Raw genomic sequence first — 17,742 nt, 5'->3', positions numbered from 1 at the left:
CACTCCGCCGCGCCGTTTTCTCCCAGCGTCTCCCGTTTAAATGTTAGACGAGGGAACCGGTGCGCACCCCGCCGCTCCGCGAGGGAAGCTGGGACGGGTCTCGGTGCGGGGCACTCTGGGAGCTGTAGTTCCGCGCGCGGGGCGGGGCTGGCAGCGCGTGCGCAGGCGCGGCCGGCGGGGTCCGGGGCTCCTGGGGAGCGCGGGGGGAGCCGAGCGTCGGCGCGATGCTCTCGTCATGTTGCCCGTCCTTCGGCCCAGGTGAGGCGGCGGGGCGAACCGGGGCGCCGGGGCCGGGGCCGGATCGGCGGCTGGCGCGGAAGGAGAGCGAAGGTCGCGACGGGACGGGACGGCGGGGGCGGGGAGGGTGTCTCGGAAGGGGAGGGCGGCGCCGGGCGCTGCTTGCGTTGAGGGGTGAAGGAGGGGGGTGGTGTCAGTGACTCCAGGCTGAGCGGTGCAAGGACGGGGTGTCATCCGAAGGGAGCTGGACAGGCTGGAGAAGTGTGTGAGCCTCATGAGGTTCAACAAGGCCAAGTGCAAGGTCCTGCACGTGGGCCGAGGCGTCCCCGAAATCAATGCAGGATGGGGAATGATGTGGTTGAGAGCAGCCCTGCAGAGAAGGACTTAAGGGTGCTGGTCGATGAGAAGCTCAACATGAGCTGGCAGTGTGCGCTCGCAGCCCAGAAACCAACGGTGTCCTGGGCTGCATCAAAAGAAGCGTGGCCAGCAGGGTGAGGGAGGTGATTCTGCCCCTCTGTTCCTCTCTTGTGAGACCTCATCTGGAGTATTGTGTCCAGTTCCGGAGTCCTCAACATAAGAAGGATGTGGAGCTGTTGGAATGGGTCTGGAGGAGAGCTACAAAGATGATTGGAGGGCTGGAGCACCTCCCATAGGAGGACAGGCTGAGAGAGTTGGGTTTGTTCAGCCTGGAAAAGAGAAGGCTCTGAGGAGATCTTGATAGTGACCTTCCAGTACCTGAAGGAGCTACGAGAAAGCTGGGGAGGAACTGTTTACAAGGGCATGTAGTGACAGGATGAGGGGGAATGGGTTTAGATTGTAAGGGGGAAGATTTAGATTAGACGTTAGGAAGACATTCTTCCCAATGATAGTGGTGAGGCACTGGCACAGGCTGCCCAGGAAAGTTGTGGATGCCCCATCCGTAGAGGTGTTCAAGGCCAGGTTGGATGGGGCCTTGGGCAGCCTGATCTAGTGGACGTGTCCCTGCCCATGGCAGGGGGGGTTGGAACTGGGTGATCTCTATGGTCCCTTCCAACCCAAACTATTCTATGATTCTGTGAATGGTGTGCATGCCTTTAACGATGGTATGATTGTAGAGACAACGTGCTGACAGCAGGAGAGACGGGAGGGTAAAGTTTCCCCTTGGAGGTTGCTTGTAACCCTTCATGCCAGTGCGTCCCGTCACATTCCTGGTGACGCTGGGATGAATGTCTGACCAGTGGTTGGACCTGCCTTTGTGATCAGCCATATTCCAAGCTGAACGTCACTTCTTTTGCATGGGTGTGAAATAATTAGCGTTTGTTTACTCTGCTGTGTAATACGTAGTACTGTCTGTTCTGCTGGAATAGATGTATCTCAAAAATAAAATTTTAGTGTCACGTTTTAGTATGTAAGCGTAGATATAGTTGTTCTTATGTTTATAAAATACACTGCTTGTTCTCAAATCCTGCCTGTTGCAGGTGAAGGATAATTAAGAGTCATGAGGTGGTGTGATAAGAGCTTTTATGTTATGTTGGTTAAGTACAAAATTGCTGTTAAGAAACCCACATAGATAATACTACCCTGCCTGTAGAGACCAGTATCCTGACTGTTGCTCTGCAGAGTTATAATGGAGTATGTTTGTGCTGGCCTTGCCCATCACCATTCTCAACACAACATTTCAGTCAAGGATGTTGGTGATTTTACTTATGTAGTTTTGCAAAGTACCGTGCTTTAAATACAGTATTCTCTTTGACTCCTGAAATTGGAGAAAAGGGGGTCCTTAAAGAAAGGAAAAATACCTGTCAAGGTGCGTTAATTTACAGACCTTTTAACTGTAACTAGTCCTGATGCTAACCATACTAGTTTTCTGAGAACAAATAGCACATATCTTCATAATTTATTTGTGGAAGAGGAAAATTAGAACAAGAACACAACATGCAATAGCCCTTCTGAACAGAGTCCCATTTTGATGATTTTAAACTTTCATTTGGTCCATCTGTTTAAAAAGAAATTCTGATTTGTTCTTGCAACAATTAATATATCTGCAGCAAAGACATCTTCTGTTACTTCAGCCAAAGCTAGAATGGTTGGGTTTAAGTCTGTGCTTCTATTGCAGACCGTGACATTTACTTTAGGCGTCTAGTATCAGTAGCCCAAACTGTGTGCCTCAACATATGTTGAGACATCAGAAGAGATGAGCTTGCATGTCCTATCTCTGTGGTTGTTTGGTCACTTTAATTGATGTCTGAAATAAATCTTTTGAAGTTCAAAATTAAATAGCAACTTGAAATGCGTTTCACCTGTGTACACACATGATATCCTGTTAATTTCAGCTGTCAGAATTGGCTGGCCAGTGGCATTATATGGAGAACAATTACAGGAGAAGCTCTTTACTCTGTTTTTACTGGGCTTTTTTCTGGTGAAACATTATTAAAATTATACAGCACATTCCTAACTTGAAAAATTAAATATCTGTGTTTATGGTTCCTTATCTTCACATCACCCGGTAGCCTTTGAGGTGAGGAGCTGTCATATTTGTTGTGCCACTTCTTTCTCTGAAAAGTTGAAAAACTATGATTTGGCAAACATCTTTCTTATTTTTACAGCACGGCAGTGCTTTCATGCTCTGAAGTTGATAAAAAGAGAGTGCCTTCCGTCACTGCATATTGCAAGATGTGCCTCTACTTCCCCTGTGCCTCGCATAACTACACATTATACAATTCACCCTCGGGACAAAGACAAACGATGGGAAGGTAAACAAAAAATGTATTCCTTAAAAGCGTGGGGTTGATTATTATTATTGTTGGTGGTGGTGTTATTATTATTGCTCAGTTTTAAAGACACTAAAATGTGTTGCTGTTTTTTCTTTCTATAGAAATTCTGTACTCTTGAATACAGTACTGATATTCCAAATGAAATTTATGGTTCTTATCTCATAATGAATATTGTTAGTGCTATAAAAGGGGATCAGGTTAAACTTGATCCTAGTTATTTAAAGAAAATATATAAGCAGTTTTTGCGTTAGTGACTGTTGCAACAAGATTTAATTCTATTAGGTGTGTATCTGTTCAGTCTTTTTCACTTTTTCTTGCCATAAGAGTTTGAGAGAAAATGTGATTAATGGGTATCTCTGGGTATTCCAGTCTCTACATTCATCAGCATTAATGACTTCAATTGCAGAACAGAAACTGGTTAATTAGTCTAAAATAAAGTCACGTGTTCTAACGAAGGGTCTCTCTCCTCTCATTCTCTCCCTTACCTTGGATTTCATTGAGTATCTTTGATACAGCTAGCCAACTGGACTCTTAAGTTTATCAGTCTAAAATTATACTTACTTACTGTGCATGGAGATTGAGTATGTGTTTTTTATGGTATATCTCGTTACAACTTAAAAAGAGCTAATTTTATATTGGGATGCAAACGTTCTCCTTCCAAGTACTGAAGTGAGGATTCTGTTGAATATTTGGCCTCTTATGCAAAGTAATACTCCTGGGATACCCACTAACCTGTATCACAGAGCAAAGTTTAGTGAGAGACAAGATGGAGGAAATTGGAGATTGGTTTATGTTATTATTTTTTTTTCTATTAAAGGGGTAAACATGGAAAGATTTGCAGAGGAAGCTGATGTTGTCATTGTTGGAGCAGGCCCTGCAGGTCTTTCTGCAGCTATTCGACTCAAACAGTTAGCTGCTGAGCATAGCAAAGAAATTCGTGTTTGTCTGGTGGAAAAGGCATCTCAGATTGGTGCACATACACTCTCTGGTGCTTGTCTTGAGCCAAGGTCCTTAGAAGAACTCTTTCCAGACTGGAAGGAACGGGGGGTATGTACAAGCATATAAACACTGCAATTAATTGCTAGCTTGTAATGAACTCCATATCTGATTCATTCTGGTGTACCTTGGTACCACTGGTACTTAATGCCTTTTCAAAATATGTTGATCTAACAAAACAAACCCCCCACCATCTTTGTAGTCTGTTTCCTCTAGTTTGACAATGCAAAATTTTTAAGTCTACACAGATATGCTCAGGCCTTTGCTGTTTTATAAAGTAGTCTTATTGCTTGTACACAGTATGTCTGGTGCATCTTCTGTCCTATCATCCATTCCTACAAAAGTGCTTTATTGAACTTTTAATTGACTGCCCGTCCCATTGTTTGATTTTATTTAATTTGTTGTTTTTGTTGGATTGGATAGAAAAACGTAACTGTCAGTAATGTCTCTGTTTTCTTTTCTTTTTTTTTTTTTTTTTTTTTTTATTTAGGCTCCACTTAATACTCCTGTAACTGAAGACAAGTTTGGAATTTTAACAAAGAAATATAGAATTCCAGTGCCTATTCTTCCAGGTAATGTTTGGTGAAGTGCTGGATAGTCATCTTTCTCAGTGTCTTTTTCAACTTTTTCCTGAATGAGACTATTTGATTCAATGTAGTACAGCAAGAGTATGTAGAATTTAAATAGCTTCCATTTACAGGATACTTGTAGATCATGGCTGTGATAACACATGGAATTACTGTGAAGATAGCAGTTGTAGAAGAAAATGCGGCATCTGATGTGTACAACTTCTGTTATTTTGTTTAGTGCTCTATGTTTATGTATGTGTCTTTTTTGCCTAGGACTTCCAATGGTTAATCATGGAAATTACATAGTACGTCTGGGCCACTTTGTGAGTTGGCTTGGTGAACAAGCAGAAGCTTTGGGCGTTGAGATTTACCCAGGCTATGCAGCAGCTGAGGTAATAACAACATCAGTATGCCTATGAAAGGTGTCTTTTGGAACCCCCTTTACTCCACTCCCAATTTATTTCTACATTCACAACATTCCTCTTGAAAGAAGCGTATTGTGAAAGCTCTGTTTCAGTGGCTATATTTCTTGGCCCAGATCCAGCAAAGTGCGGTTGGATCATACAGTATGTCAATAAATTCAGAATTCTGCAGTTTATCATTAAACACTTAGTACTTAGAAGTTCTGCATTTGAAATTTTTATGAATGGATTGAAATGAGAATGATTGTTCGTTTAAATATTTCCAAAGGTTCTTTTTCATGAAGATGGTAGCGTGAAAGGGATAGCAACTAATGATGTAGGCATTCAGAAGGATGGAGCACCTAAAGTAAGTATCTGTCTTCCACGTAACTGGGGGTCTAATTGTGGAAATTGTGATATATCTGCTTCTACTGCTGTTAGTCTTACTGCAGCCTAAGGAAAAGTTTTACATTCAGTACCTGTCTTCTCTCTCTGTATATAAACTTATATAAAATGGATTGGTGGCCTGTGAAAGCTCTGGTTTCAGAATGTCGTAAACAAGTTCAGAGATTAGTAGAAAAAGACTTCACAGAAAGGTTTATTTGAGAGTAACTTGGAAATACTGTAAGGGTGCTTTGGCATGTGTGAATTCAGGAAACAAAGGAGAAAATTCAAGGAACTCCTGGAAAAAAAAGGTAGGAAGGTGAAGTGGAAAGCTGTTGTCAGGCTGGTACTAGCAACTTGTGATTGTGTTTCTGGCCAGTTAGTTTTCTTTGATATTTACAAATGCAGTAACATTTGTTGACAGTCTGTCTGCCTTGTCAGGGCAAGGTCCATACTGGATCTTTATGCATTTTTGCTGGTTGGTTATGTTTCTGTATCTGTGACTCCCCTCCCGAAGTGTCCAGCTTTGGCTGACTTTTAATGGAATCCAGAACCAGTGCTAAGCGCATCACTTCCCTGTGCAATGTGTAAGGATAGTTTGGCACCTCAGAATAACTCAGAACAACTTTAACTCAGATTTTTCTGGCTACAGAAATTCTAGGTCCAAGGGGAGGGGTTTCAAGATCTACTTTTTTTCGATGAAATTTCTTACTAACCTAGAGTTTTGAAGTAGTATTTACTTTCACTTAAAAGTGTGGGCTATTATTCTCATGGTAGACAGGAGATGAGAGAAAAAAAGACTCATTTTAAGAAGTGTTTTAAGACAGTGAAGGAGGACGTGGTGGCACGGAAAACTAATGTATTTTTCCAGTAGGATGTTACCTGTCCTCTGTAGGGGATAGGGATGCCTTTGGGTTCAGGTGTGCGTTTTCCCCAGTAGGAGGCGCAAGTAATGAATACGACCCCCTGGGGTGCTATAGGTTAGCTGGGCCTTTGATTTGGTTTTAAAATGGGAAGGAAGTAGGATATATTTATTTTTCTTAATCATCCTCAAAACCTAGATTTTTCTTTTTTTTGTTTCTTCTGTAAGAAAGCACTCTTTACCTTCTTTTACGTACATTATTAGTGTGACACTACTGCAAACTTTTTGAGTATTCAAGTGTTTTAGCAGTCATTTAGGTCAGCTGATGCTACCTGCAATGTAAAAGATTCAGTTAAATAAATGTACTTTGTGTAACCTTCAAGCAAGAATATCTTCAATGTGTTTATACAGAGCCTAATCAAATAGACTGTGGTTAATGAATAGGGTTTCACCTTGCAGTCAGCGCCAATCAAGCAAAAATGCCAGTGGTAAAAATAGATAGTAAAAAGTTGCACATTTATTTATGTGTAGATGCTGGAGAAGGTTGTTAACTGTGAAATGCAATTTTTTCACATTACTGAAGTGTTTCAGATTCATGAATTTGATATTTACAATGTGGAGTGATGGTTAACTGATCTATTTTATATAAATCTACTTCAAATTGGACAATATTAAACTTTGATCCAAATCAAGCTTTTTTTTTCTTCTTTTTTAGAAATTTGAGCTTTTTCCCTGCAAGATTATATTTATTTAGAATCTTGTATTCTTACATTGTAAATGTAATATAGTAATATTCTCATCCAGTGCACTCACGTATGCAGGTGACATGCTCATAGATTTATTGCTCTCAGTCTAGTTGGCATTTTTAATGAGATTTTTTTTTTTATAATGCTACTTAATATTAGGTTAATTTTACTGTATGTTTTAACACGTGAGATTGGTGTAATACTACAGTAACTTTATTCTGAAGTGGTAGGTTCTTTTGAGGCCAGGGATGATGTGGATTTTTCTGATCTGGTGTTTCTGTCTAGCCTCTGTTCTTTGTCTGTGTGTGTTGGGGAGAATGTTTTATTCTAATGTGACTTCATGAACAAAAATTAAAGTGTAAAGCTATAGGTTAAGATTCTTCTATCAGGGTTCCTTTGCACCATGTGATTGAGTGGATGTGTCGCGAGTATTCTCTGATCTGGAAAAGATTCTTTTTTTCAGTAACGAGAGGCGATTCACTTTAGTGTTGCTCCACTGGAAACCTTTTACAAGGTTTGCCAGGGTGCATCATAGTTAGATGGAAAAGACAACTACACTAAAGCCATAGCTTGCAGTGGTTTGTAGGTTCTGGGCAGCACCACAAAATAGTGCACAGATCTAAATGCTGGTGAAATGCTTTATTTTTGCAGGCTACCTTTGAAAGAGGCTTGGAGCTCCATGCTAAAGTCACAGTCTTCGCTGAAGGTTGTCATGGACATCTAGCCAAACAGCTGTTCAAAAAATACAATCTGAGGGAGAAATGTCAACCCCAGAGCTATGGCATTGGACTGAAAGAGGTATCACCTGCATAATTTTAACAATTAAGGAAAATACTGTGAAATTATAAGGTAGTTTCTATTTTCTTTCAAGCTAATTTGTGTAAGACATTAGATTGATAGAGTTTGAGTTACGCTTCCAGACTTCAAAATCTTTGCTACTCTGAAGCTGATCAGAGAAAATGCTCCCTGAATATTGTGACTGTTTCATTTCAGCTGCTTCTTCTCTTATATCTGTGTTATAGCTAGAGGCACCTGTGAATCCACTCTGTTAATGTCTTAATTTGAATTCAAATTATGTTCATTTTTGTAAAATGTTTTCACTGCTTTTACTAAATGAGAGGGAGATTCATACTGCCTTGTTTTAAGGGTTTTAATATCTGAGGAAGGGAGGAAATGCTTTTTAGGGGTTTTCTGTGAATTAATTAGAGAGACAAGAGCTGTTCCAGATGAGTCATTGTTTTTGAAACACTTTATGCATAAACTTTTGTTTTCCTCAAAAATCCGTTCACTTATCTTATAAAATTGGGCTGGGGATCAGGTTTTCTTTTTAAAATAGTTTATACTCGGGATGTATCATTTGTTAAAAAGAGCTGTATTGTTTAGAATATGTTCAGAGTTTAGAGTTTCACTACAAAATATTTTTTATTTATTACTTCAGGCATGTGCTTCCAGCTACAAATTACTTGTTAAGTGATTAGTTTGCACTTCTGTAGAGAATAACCACTCTGTAAATGTCCCTGTGCCTGATATAGTCTTCATTACTATTTGTAATACTTAAATTGTGGTTAAAGCAGGGTTTTGCTGTAGAGTTCTTTTGGTTCCAGATGAGTCTGCTTTAGCAAATAGTACATTTGGTGCTGATGAGCTGATATCTATACTATGCATATTTCAGGTTTATTTTTACTTTGGACTAGCTCTGATCTAGTCCCATGGACTGAATGCCCTTTCGTGACTGGAATACTTTAGATGGGCTTCTGGAGCCCGTCTTACAGTTTAGTTTCATATGAAAGGAATCCTGTTCATGCCTTCCGTGGCTGGTGTACAATGTGAACTTAAGGCACAGTGAGTGGGAGGAACTGGGATTCTTGCTCAAAGATGTTCTCCTTAACCTAAACTGAAACATTAGTGTATATGTACTCTCCACGCTTGAGCTGATCTAATGGTGCTCAGCTGCTTTTCTGGCGTTAGGCTGCACTTGGTGCATAACTCCATGCTGAAGAAACATTTTGTGAAATGAGCAGAAAATTGACTCACTGGTGGAAACATGAAGGTGCTTCTGTGAGTCCATCACAGGTCAGATGAGTACACAAGATGTGTAGGAGAAAACACAGAGAAGACAACGTGTTTGACAGCAAATATTTAAATCAGGCATATTGTTAAGCCTGACCTTGGAAAAAACTTGTGAGGAAATTGCAATGATTCGTATTAAAAAAATAAAGGTTTTAAGGAAAAGAGTCAATGTAAACATTGCATTCCTTAGCAGAAATAAAATATTTTATCAAAGTCACTGACATAAAGGAACTTACGACTGAATGAAAATTTTTGGTATAGTGCTGAAGTCTCAGTCACATTTTCTGATGCACAACATCTGAAGGAAGAAAAGTATTAGGAAAGTCTTAGATGATAATCCAAAGAAAATGTGTATTGATTAGCTGGTATTTTACTGTTTGAATGTGTGCATTGCTTATAGCAGTAAATTAATTTTCTTCTGTATTTTGTTGTGTCATTGTCTTTTATTATGTTATTGAATGGCCATTACTTTGCAATAGAAAGTAATTTTTTTGTCATCTTCATTTCAGTTATGGACTATTGATGAAAAGAAATGGAAACCAGGGAGAGTAGAACATACTGTAGGCTGGCCTTTAGACAGGCATACATATGGAGGATCCTTTCTTTATCACTTAAATGAGGCTGAACCTTTAGTTGCTCTTGGATTTGTGGTAAGTGAAATTGGGTTTTTTGTGCTTGTTTGTTGTTGTTCAGATAGGAGTAAATAAGGTTTTTTGTGTGAAAATACAAGAATTGGTCTTTGAACTTTACACTTCGGTCAGTTTGAGCTGATTCTTGTAGTAAGAATACCTTGCATTTATTTTGAAATTTGATCATTAACTATATCTACCAAGGAAAGTAGACACAAGCAGTACTCTAAAAATAGTGAGCTGCCAGATAAACCAAGGTACTTTTTGTTACTGACTTGATATATTTTATTTGTCTCAAATGAAACTTACAGGAACCAGAAATAATCTCTTTCTCAAAAGAGAAAATTCGACAGCGTAAGTCCTGCTGAGAGTATGCTGAAGATGGGAGATGCAGAGTGTATCTTTGGACAAGTTTTCAAATGCATAAGATAAGAATAGTAGCCTTCCAGCCAATTAGTGAAGTCTTTTTCCCTTGTTTTCTAATTTCATCATTGTTCCCCTGGGCTTTATTTCAACAGCTCACTTAATTGGAAGTGAGAATTGACTCTGGTAAACTATGTAAAGAACTGTTTAAACTATATGAGCATATGGACATAACTATCTAGAAATAATTGTTTACCTCTCTTTCCAGCTTTTCTAGGGCCAAGAGGTTTTGAAACAGAAATTTAAAATGAATTTTCTTGCTTATTCAGCCCATTAAACAATGCTTAATTTTATTTCATTGTTTTATTTTAGGGATAGATGGAAGGAGGTTACAATGTAGTTAAATGTTTTCCATGCTTCAGGTTGAGCAGAGAATGGTCGTACAGCAGCAAATTCTCAGATTTGTTTATACTATACTGTTAGTAGAATTTATTTGCTTCTGGGGTTGGCTTATTATAAAATAGGTTAAAGAGATGTGGTATACACGATTGCTTTCTTTTTGAACTCTTGTTGAAATATCATACTTTATTTTAATTAATGTTGCATTTCTTTTTTTCCAAGGTTGGTTTAGATTATCAAAATCCCTATTTGAATCCATTTAGGGAGTTTCAGAGGTGGAAGCACCATCCTAGTGTACAGCCTACTTTGGAGGGTGGAACAAGGATTGCTTATGGTGCCAGAGCATTGAATGAAGGTGGTTTCCAGGTAAATTCTTCCTGAAGTTTTTTACTTTGAGTTCTCCATAGCCACATTTTTAGTGCTCTAGGTTGCATGCTATCGGGGAAACAACTGAACTGTGACAAAAATGAATAAGGCCAAAAGTGGTGCCAGACAGAAGAGCTTTATTATCTTGGTGGATGCTGGCTGCTGAGATTTGCTGGACTTGGGTTCTGTCCTACTAAAAAACTTCTGGCATGGTCACCTTACTTTCTAAATGAAATATGAAGTAGACTTTGTATTAACTGTGTTGATATGAAGTAGAGATATATCGACTGTGTTCAGCAACAAAGAAGCTGCAGATAATTCTTTTTTTGTGCCTGGAACCCTGGGGAAGAGAGAGGGTAGCACCACTTACCTGCTGGTTTTGTGGGTTTGGGGCAGGAGAAGGGCCTATTTTCCAAATTACTTGTTTATCCTAGGAGAGGGAACTTCTTTCCAATACTTGACCCTAAAGTCAGTGACAGTGTTGAAATTGTTATGTAGCTTGGCAGACAGAATTCTTCATCTCGTAAAGTGTGGATACCTTTGGTATTTTTCATGCACAACTTTGAATTTGGGCTTTGTTGGGAGGAGGAATTCCTCATTCATTTTGCTCCCTTAAGAATCTAAAAGGTGAAATTTTAAAAATGTATTAATCAAGGCTTAAAGTCAGTTGAAAGTGTTGGAACGGCTTGCAGGAGAAATAGTCTGGAATATATATTTAACAGCTAAAGTCCTTTCAAACTGCTAGTTTCTCATGTGGGAATCTTGAAACACGGGACACAGCTATGTGTCCCAGGCTTCCAGACTCATCTTCTAGATAGTCCTTTCAGTCTGGAACTTAAAACAAGCCTGAGTGTTCAGGATCCAGAGCCTGTGTCTGAGGCCATTGCGCTTTACTATCTGGCTACTTTGTCTTTCCATTTTCAACCTATTTGGTATAAATGCAGCTTCCTGAAGTATTTGCAGTACAAGTAAAATTTCAGCAGCAGCATAACTCTTGTCACAGTCTTATGGAGTCAGCCTTTGACACCAGTGTGCATGCCTGAGACTGAGTCATGTGGGTTCCTGGGCCAACTTCTAGATTATGCGCATGATACACATTTAATCAGCCTGCAGGTCAATTAATTTGTCCACTCTGGAGTGGAAATATGTCATACCATGTTGTAACACGGCTGTGCTACGAGTTTATTTCAGAATCCATTGTCAGCCCATTATATATTAACACAGATAAATGTGCCTGTCACAGATTGTCATTACTGAATTTCTGGCTTTTATGAAGTAGCCAGATTGTGACTTCAGTTGCATACTCCTTATACTGCTTGAAACATATGGCTGAAAGAACATGGTATTTTTTTAAGTCACTTACAGACATTGTGCTAACTTACACAGACAGTAGGACTACAGCTCTTGTGCATCTCTGCCTAATCTTGGGACTTCTTGCTGGACTTCAAACAACCTGTCACTTACTTTGCACTGTTCCTAGTATAAAAGGATGGGGATTGTTTGTTTTAATTTCCTGTGGATAGAATTGTCTAGTAATCATGAAGTCACACTTTTAAATAGCTTTTTTTAATACATGCTTTCAATTAGAGAAAAAGCTTTTTTGATGAGTCGCTTGGAGCAAATCTTAAAAATCTTCATTCTTTTACATGTGTTGTTTTGATTAATAACTGTAGCAGTCTGAGTCATTTGTATCACTGGAATCCAGGAATATTTTCTTATGTAAGTCAATCTGTAGCTCCAGTTTTCATTTTGGTGACAGTATTGCATCAAATATGTGTATAAGGTTACCATCAATCTAAGCCCCATCCCTGGAGGTGTTCAAGGCCAGGTTGGATGGGGCCTTGGGCAGCCTGATCTAGTGGGAGGTGTCCCTGCCCATGGCAGGGGGGTTGGAACTAGATCTTTTAAGGTCCCTTCCAACCCAAACTATGCTGTGATACTATCTTGAATTCCAAGGGATACTTCTTGATGTTTTTTGCTTGCTTGAGGTCAAATTATTTAGGTTATTAAAAACCAGTTCTTTCAGACTGCTTTTAATAAAAGCAGGATGCTAAATTGACAAGCACTGCTCAGTACTAAACACTGTCAGAGGAAGGCTATGCTCATAACCTACCTTCAGCAATTTCACACCTAGGACTTGATCATGGCTCTCTGCTCAAAGTGCTGTAGACAACCTGCATTTTGGAACTGTTCCCTGTCTAAAATCTTAATCTCATTGGATGAGGGTAAGACCAACTCTCTTAATAGTTGAGGTGTTCCTTATTCTGATATAGGCATGTAACATAATGTATTAATACTGATTGCAAATTATCTAGCTGTGATATTGTCTGTACTTGGTGACACTATGCTTTTACAGAATAGGAGTAAAACAATGAGTTTGCACCAAAAATGTGTTTGTTGGCTGCTGAGCAACTTGTAAAATAAGTGGGACCCAGGAAGGGATGAGGAGGGCACTGTGCAGTTTCATAGGAACGATTTGTGGAAGAAAGCACTGAGTAATAAACTGTGAGATGAGATGCATACAACATACTAGGTGGAAAATGGGAACACAAAGGTCCTTTTTTTGTTGTTGTTATTTAATTAATTAACTTTTTAGAGAAAAAAGGGAAGAAATAGTATTGGTGGGTGATATTACCACAGCTTTGTTGCAGATAAAGCAACAGGAGAGGATATAAGGAAAATGTCCAAATGTTATTTTATACTTGACCCCAGTACAGTGTATGTATTCTCACTCACTCACTATGCTAGAATTCCTTCATTAAGTAGAGTATTTTTTTGGTAGCACATATGCAAGTCTAAAAATGTACAGAACACTCAAGCCTCTTCCCAGTTTCATTTCCAGAATGTTATTTTCACTTTCAAAAACAAACTAACCACTTTTCTTTCTGTTTCTTCTTCAGTCAATACCTAAGCTCACCTTCCCAGGTGGATTATTAATTGGTTGCAGTCCTGGACTCATGAATGTTCCTAAGATCAAAGGGACACATACCGCAATGAAAAGTGGAATGCTGGCTTCAGAAGCCATCTTTAGCCAATTAGTCAATGAAAATCTCCAATCAAAGACAATAGGTAAGATCATTGTACTTAGGTTTGTTATTTACCCTATGCTCAAATAGAATCACCAACAGCTTACCAGTAACTAAATGTGTCTGAAGGAATTAGCTGGAAATGCAAATAAATCATGAAATTAGTATGGTGGTTTAAAAGGTATCTATTTTTTATTTACTATTTACGCTGTCAAATTATTTAAGAAAGCAAGAAATTAATAAAGTCTTGCTTAGTTATTCTTAAGTATTGATCGTACTGAACAAAAATATGCCTCTAACAAGCATAGGAATGGTAAGCTTACAATTCTTGTATAAGTAATGAAGAATAGTATATATTTTGTTCCTACAAATAAGTTAAAAATTAGTGCTTTATGGTTCAAAAAGTGTTACTGAAAGACTGCAGAATCAGAAAGAAAAAAATAAAGGAACAGTAAATGTAAGCAAAACAGGGTGAGTGAAGTTTCATCTTCACTGTTGTTAGGATAGTTTTTCCTTCATTCCTCTTTTTCTGTCTTTAATTTTATAGTCTTCTCAGTTTGAAACTACATGTGTTTTCTTTTATATGTAATGCAAGCACATTGAAGTGATCACCTGATCCTGACCACATTGTAGCGATTTACTTAGCCTTGTTTTTTTTCATTAAATGTGATAACAGAGACTGTACAGAGAGAGAACCCAATCAGAATTTCAGCCGTTCTGGAGATGGACACTGTAGCCAGGTGCCACATGGTTATTGTTTTAGAAATCTCTTCTCTGCAGTGGTGGATTCAGTCCTAATGAGCTGTTGTTAAGCTGAAACATGCAATACGTGTTGCCACAGAGGGTACACTGAGAGATTAATCCATCAACTAGTGTAACAGGTTAAAATGCTTAGAAGCCATCTGAAACGATGAACACTCTTACTGGGTAGCGTGCCACTCTTGTTTGGTTATGGACAGGTTTTATGTGCTGCTTCCAGTTTTGCATAGAATATTACAGCCCACTTTCTTCTCTGTGCATAATGAGCTTTTCTCACAGCCTGATGCGAGACAGAAAGTATGGAGTGAAGCATGTTTTCATGTAGAGACAAGGCTTAAACCTTATTATTTAGAATATCTGTTCCTATATAATATTAATGGAGAACAGTGAAGGGCACGCTCTCAGAAAATTTTCATTTGAAGGAAACACTTTTTTCCCCTAAGATTACTTGGCTTTAGCTACATTGCAGGAAATTTGTTAGTAAAACAAACAGTTGTGGCCAAACATATCTCATTAACTTGCTGCTACAAAGGGAGAAAAAAATATTGTCTAGCACTGGCATCATCCATTAGGCCATAGTCATAGTTACTGAAATCCGAGTGTTTGTTGTCAAGTTCAAAAGCTTTTCCTTTATAAGGTTAAAATTACAAACCTGTGTCCTGGATCAGAAGTAACTCTCCTGGTCAGTTCTCAGATTCTACGAACAAGTAGCTGTTTTCCCATAGAGGTGCCAGTACAGCTGTGTGGCCATTTAGATTTTGCTGAGGTTTAAGGCAATTCAGTGCTGCTTTTGTGGATCATTTCATAGAATCATTAGGTTGGAAAAGACCTTCAAGATCATCAACTCCATCAACCTTGTCTTTTAAACATCTCCAGGGATGGGGACTCAACCACTTCCCTGGGCAGCCTCTGCCAGTGCTTGATAACACTTTCTGTGAAGAAATTTTTCCTTATGTCCAATCTGAACTTCCCCCGATGCAGCTTTAGGCCATTCCCTCCTGTCCTGTCACCTAGCACTTGGAAGAAAAGACCAACATCCACCCCTCTATAACTCCTTTTAGGAGGCTACAAAGGAGCAGTAGATACCTGCTGATAGCTGCCAACAAAAATAGATCTTTTCAAGATGCTGAAAAACATTGTTTAGTATATTTCTAGTTTACTACGTATTCTGAAATTCTCATTTTGCCACCTTGCTAATAATTGCTTTTATTCAGGATTTTTTATTTCAAGGATAGTCTTTATGCACTGTAGGTACCTAACAAGTAATGTACTGCCTTAGGACTTGATGTGCAAGAGTATGAAGAGAACCTGAAAAAGTCCTGGGTCTGGAAAGAGCTGTACGCGGTTAGAAATATCCGTCCATCCTGCCATACCATACTTGGTGTGTACGGAGGAATGATTTACACGGGTATATTTTATTGGCTACTGAGAGGAATGGAACCATGGACATTAAAACATCCAGGTAATTTCAATATCTCATTAAAGAAGACATTTAGTATATATGTCAGTCTTTCCTGATCTTAGTAGAAGCTAGAGCACATCTGGTCAAGGGGTGAGGCTTGAAGTATAGAAAAGAAATCGATGATAAGGCAGGGATGCAGACCTTTTTATGTTACCCAGCATTTAATGTAAATGAAGACAGTAAAATACTGTTCTACTTAGCATGTTTCTTTGTTTCATGAAAAAGGCTATCTTTTGTGAAATATTTCATTCTGATGACAAGGGAAGTTAAAATAGCTTAATGAAATTGTTCTTGAGTAACTATGAATTACAGGAATTCTGTACTGAAACTTATTTATTAAAAATATGTTTAGGACCAGATTTTGCTCAGCTCAAGCCAGCCAAAGATTGCACACCTATTGAATACCCAAAGCCTGATGGAAAAATCAGTTTTGACCTCCTGTCGTCTGTGGCTTTAAGTGGTACAAACCATGAACACGACCAGCCCGCTCATTTAACTCTTAAAGATGACAGCATCCCTGTGAGCAGGAATCTGGCTGTATTCGATGGACCGGAACAAAGATTTTGTCCAGCAGGTAGGTAATAAAAATGTCTGAGCTGTTTTTGCAAGATGAAGGACTGAAGAATACTTCAGGAAGATTCCATCTGGCCTGCTATTTACTTCAAGCATTCTATCCCAATCCTCCTCCTAGAAGAAGGTTCAAGTGCAGGTCCTAATATGTTTTATATATTAAATGGTACTTTCATGACAAGATAATTAGTAAACATGGGAGAACTTGGCAGCTGAATCACACTACTAATGTATTTCCCTTGTTATACTTGCTGGTAAGTAGGTAGAGCTTACATGCAGGGGGAAAGTGTTCAGTGAAGTGATAGCTCTCTTTTCTTCTTTGCAGGAGTTTATGAATATATTCCTCTGGAAACAGGAGAAGGATCCAGACTGCAGATAAATGCTCAGAACTGTGTCCACTGCAAAACCTGTGATATTAAAGACCCAAGTCAGAACATTAACTGGGTAGTGCCTGAAGGTGGAGGAGGACCAGCTTATAATGGAATGTAAACTGATGGGAAATCTATTCAGTGACTACTGATCACCAACAATTAAGTTGGAGTATGTTATGCTGCAGTGTAATTAAGGTACAGCACTGACTTGAATGTGAGTGAGTTTGAGACTTAACACACTATTCTGAATTGTAGGTATGACTTGCATTAAATGGAAATTTGGTGCCTTCTGGTTAAACCTTAGCCTTATTTACATAGGACTCCTTTACAGGAGTTGTGTAGCAGGCAGAAGAAAGTTCTTCTCAGGACTGACAAAAGAACTTGGGATCTTTGATTTATTGCTGAAGTTCAGTAATAACAGCAGCCATATCCAGAATCGTGGGTGTGGTGGAAGAATTTAGTACTTACCCTTAAACAGAAGTATTTTCTTTCTCTATCTGGAGTGATTTACCATATGTAATCCTACCTTGCAGTAGGGAAAATGTATCAGTATAGGCAATTGTCACGGCTTTTAAGTGTTAAGTATAAATTTGATGTAAAATATATAAGACTTTTTTTTTCCCCCGATGATAACAAGGAGCGCAACTGCAATACAACCTGTAAAGCAGTTTAAAACAAAGAAGTGTTGTATCATTGTATGTCCACCCCCCACTTTCGTTCCTTACAAGAAATCAGGCTTTTTCCAGTAAAGACTCTTAACAGAAACTGCCTTGGTTGTC

At 39.0% G+C, this 17,742-nt stretch overlaps 1 protein-coding gene across 1 annotated transcript; it reads left to right on the top strand.

Annotated features, from left to right (window-relative positions):
• The first annotated feature begins 122 nt into the window (after window positions 1-122).
• ETFDH (electron transfer flavoprotein dehydrogenase) lies at window positions 123-17,543 on the top strand. Its single transcript, XM_054064894.1, has 13 exons — window positions 123-258; window positions 2,823-2,969; window positions 3,808-4,037; window positions 4,477-4,558; window positions 4,829-4,947; window positions 5,246-5,323; window positions 7,600-7,746; window positions 9,528-9,668; window positions 10,632-10,775; window positions 13,676-13,844; window positions 15,840-16,022; window positions 16,375-16,596; window positions 16,918-17,543. Exons 1-13 carry the CDS (start codon window positions 225-227, stop codon window positions 17,079-17,081), a joined length of 1,860 nt encoding a protein of 619 aa, XP_053920869.1. The 5' UTR covers window positions 123-224; the 3' UTR covers window positions 17,082-17,543.
• The last annotated feature ends 199 nt before the right edge of the window (window positions 17,544-17,742 follow it).

The sequence above is a fragment of the Cuculus canorus genome, chromosome 4 (genome assembly GCF_017976375.1).
Source record: "Cuculus canorus isolate bCucCan1 chromosome 4, bCucCan1.pri, whole genome shotgun sequence".
Classification (NCBI taxonomy): Eukaryota; Metazoa; Chordata; class Aves; order Cuculiformes; family Cuculidae; genus Cuculus; species Cuculus canorus.
The sequence above is the reverse complement of the archived record's forward strand: the minus strand, read 5'-3'. Positions and strand labels throughout refer to the sequence as shown.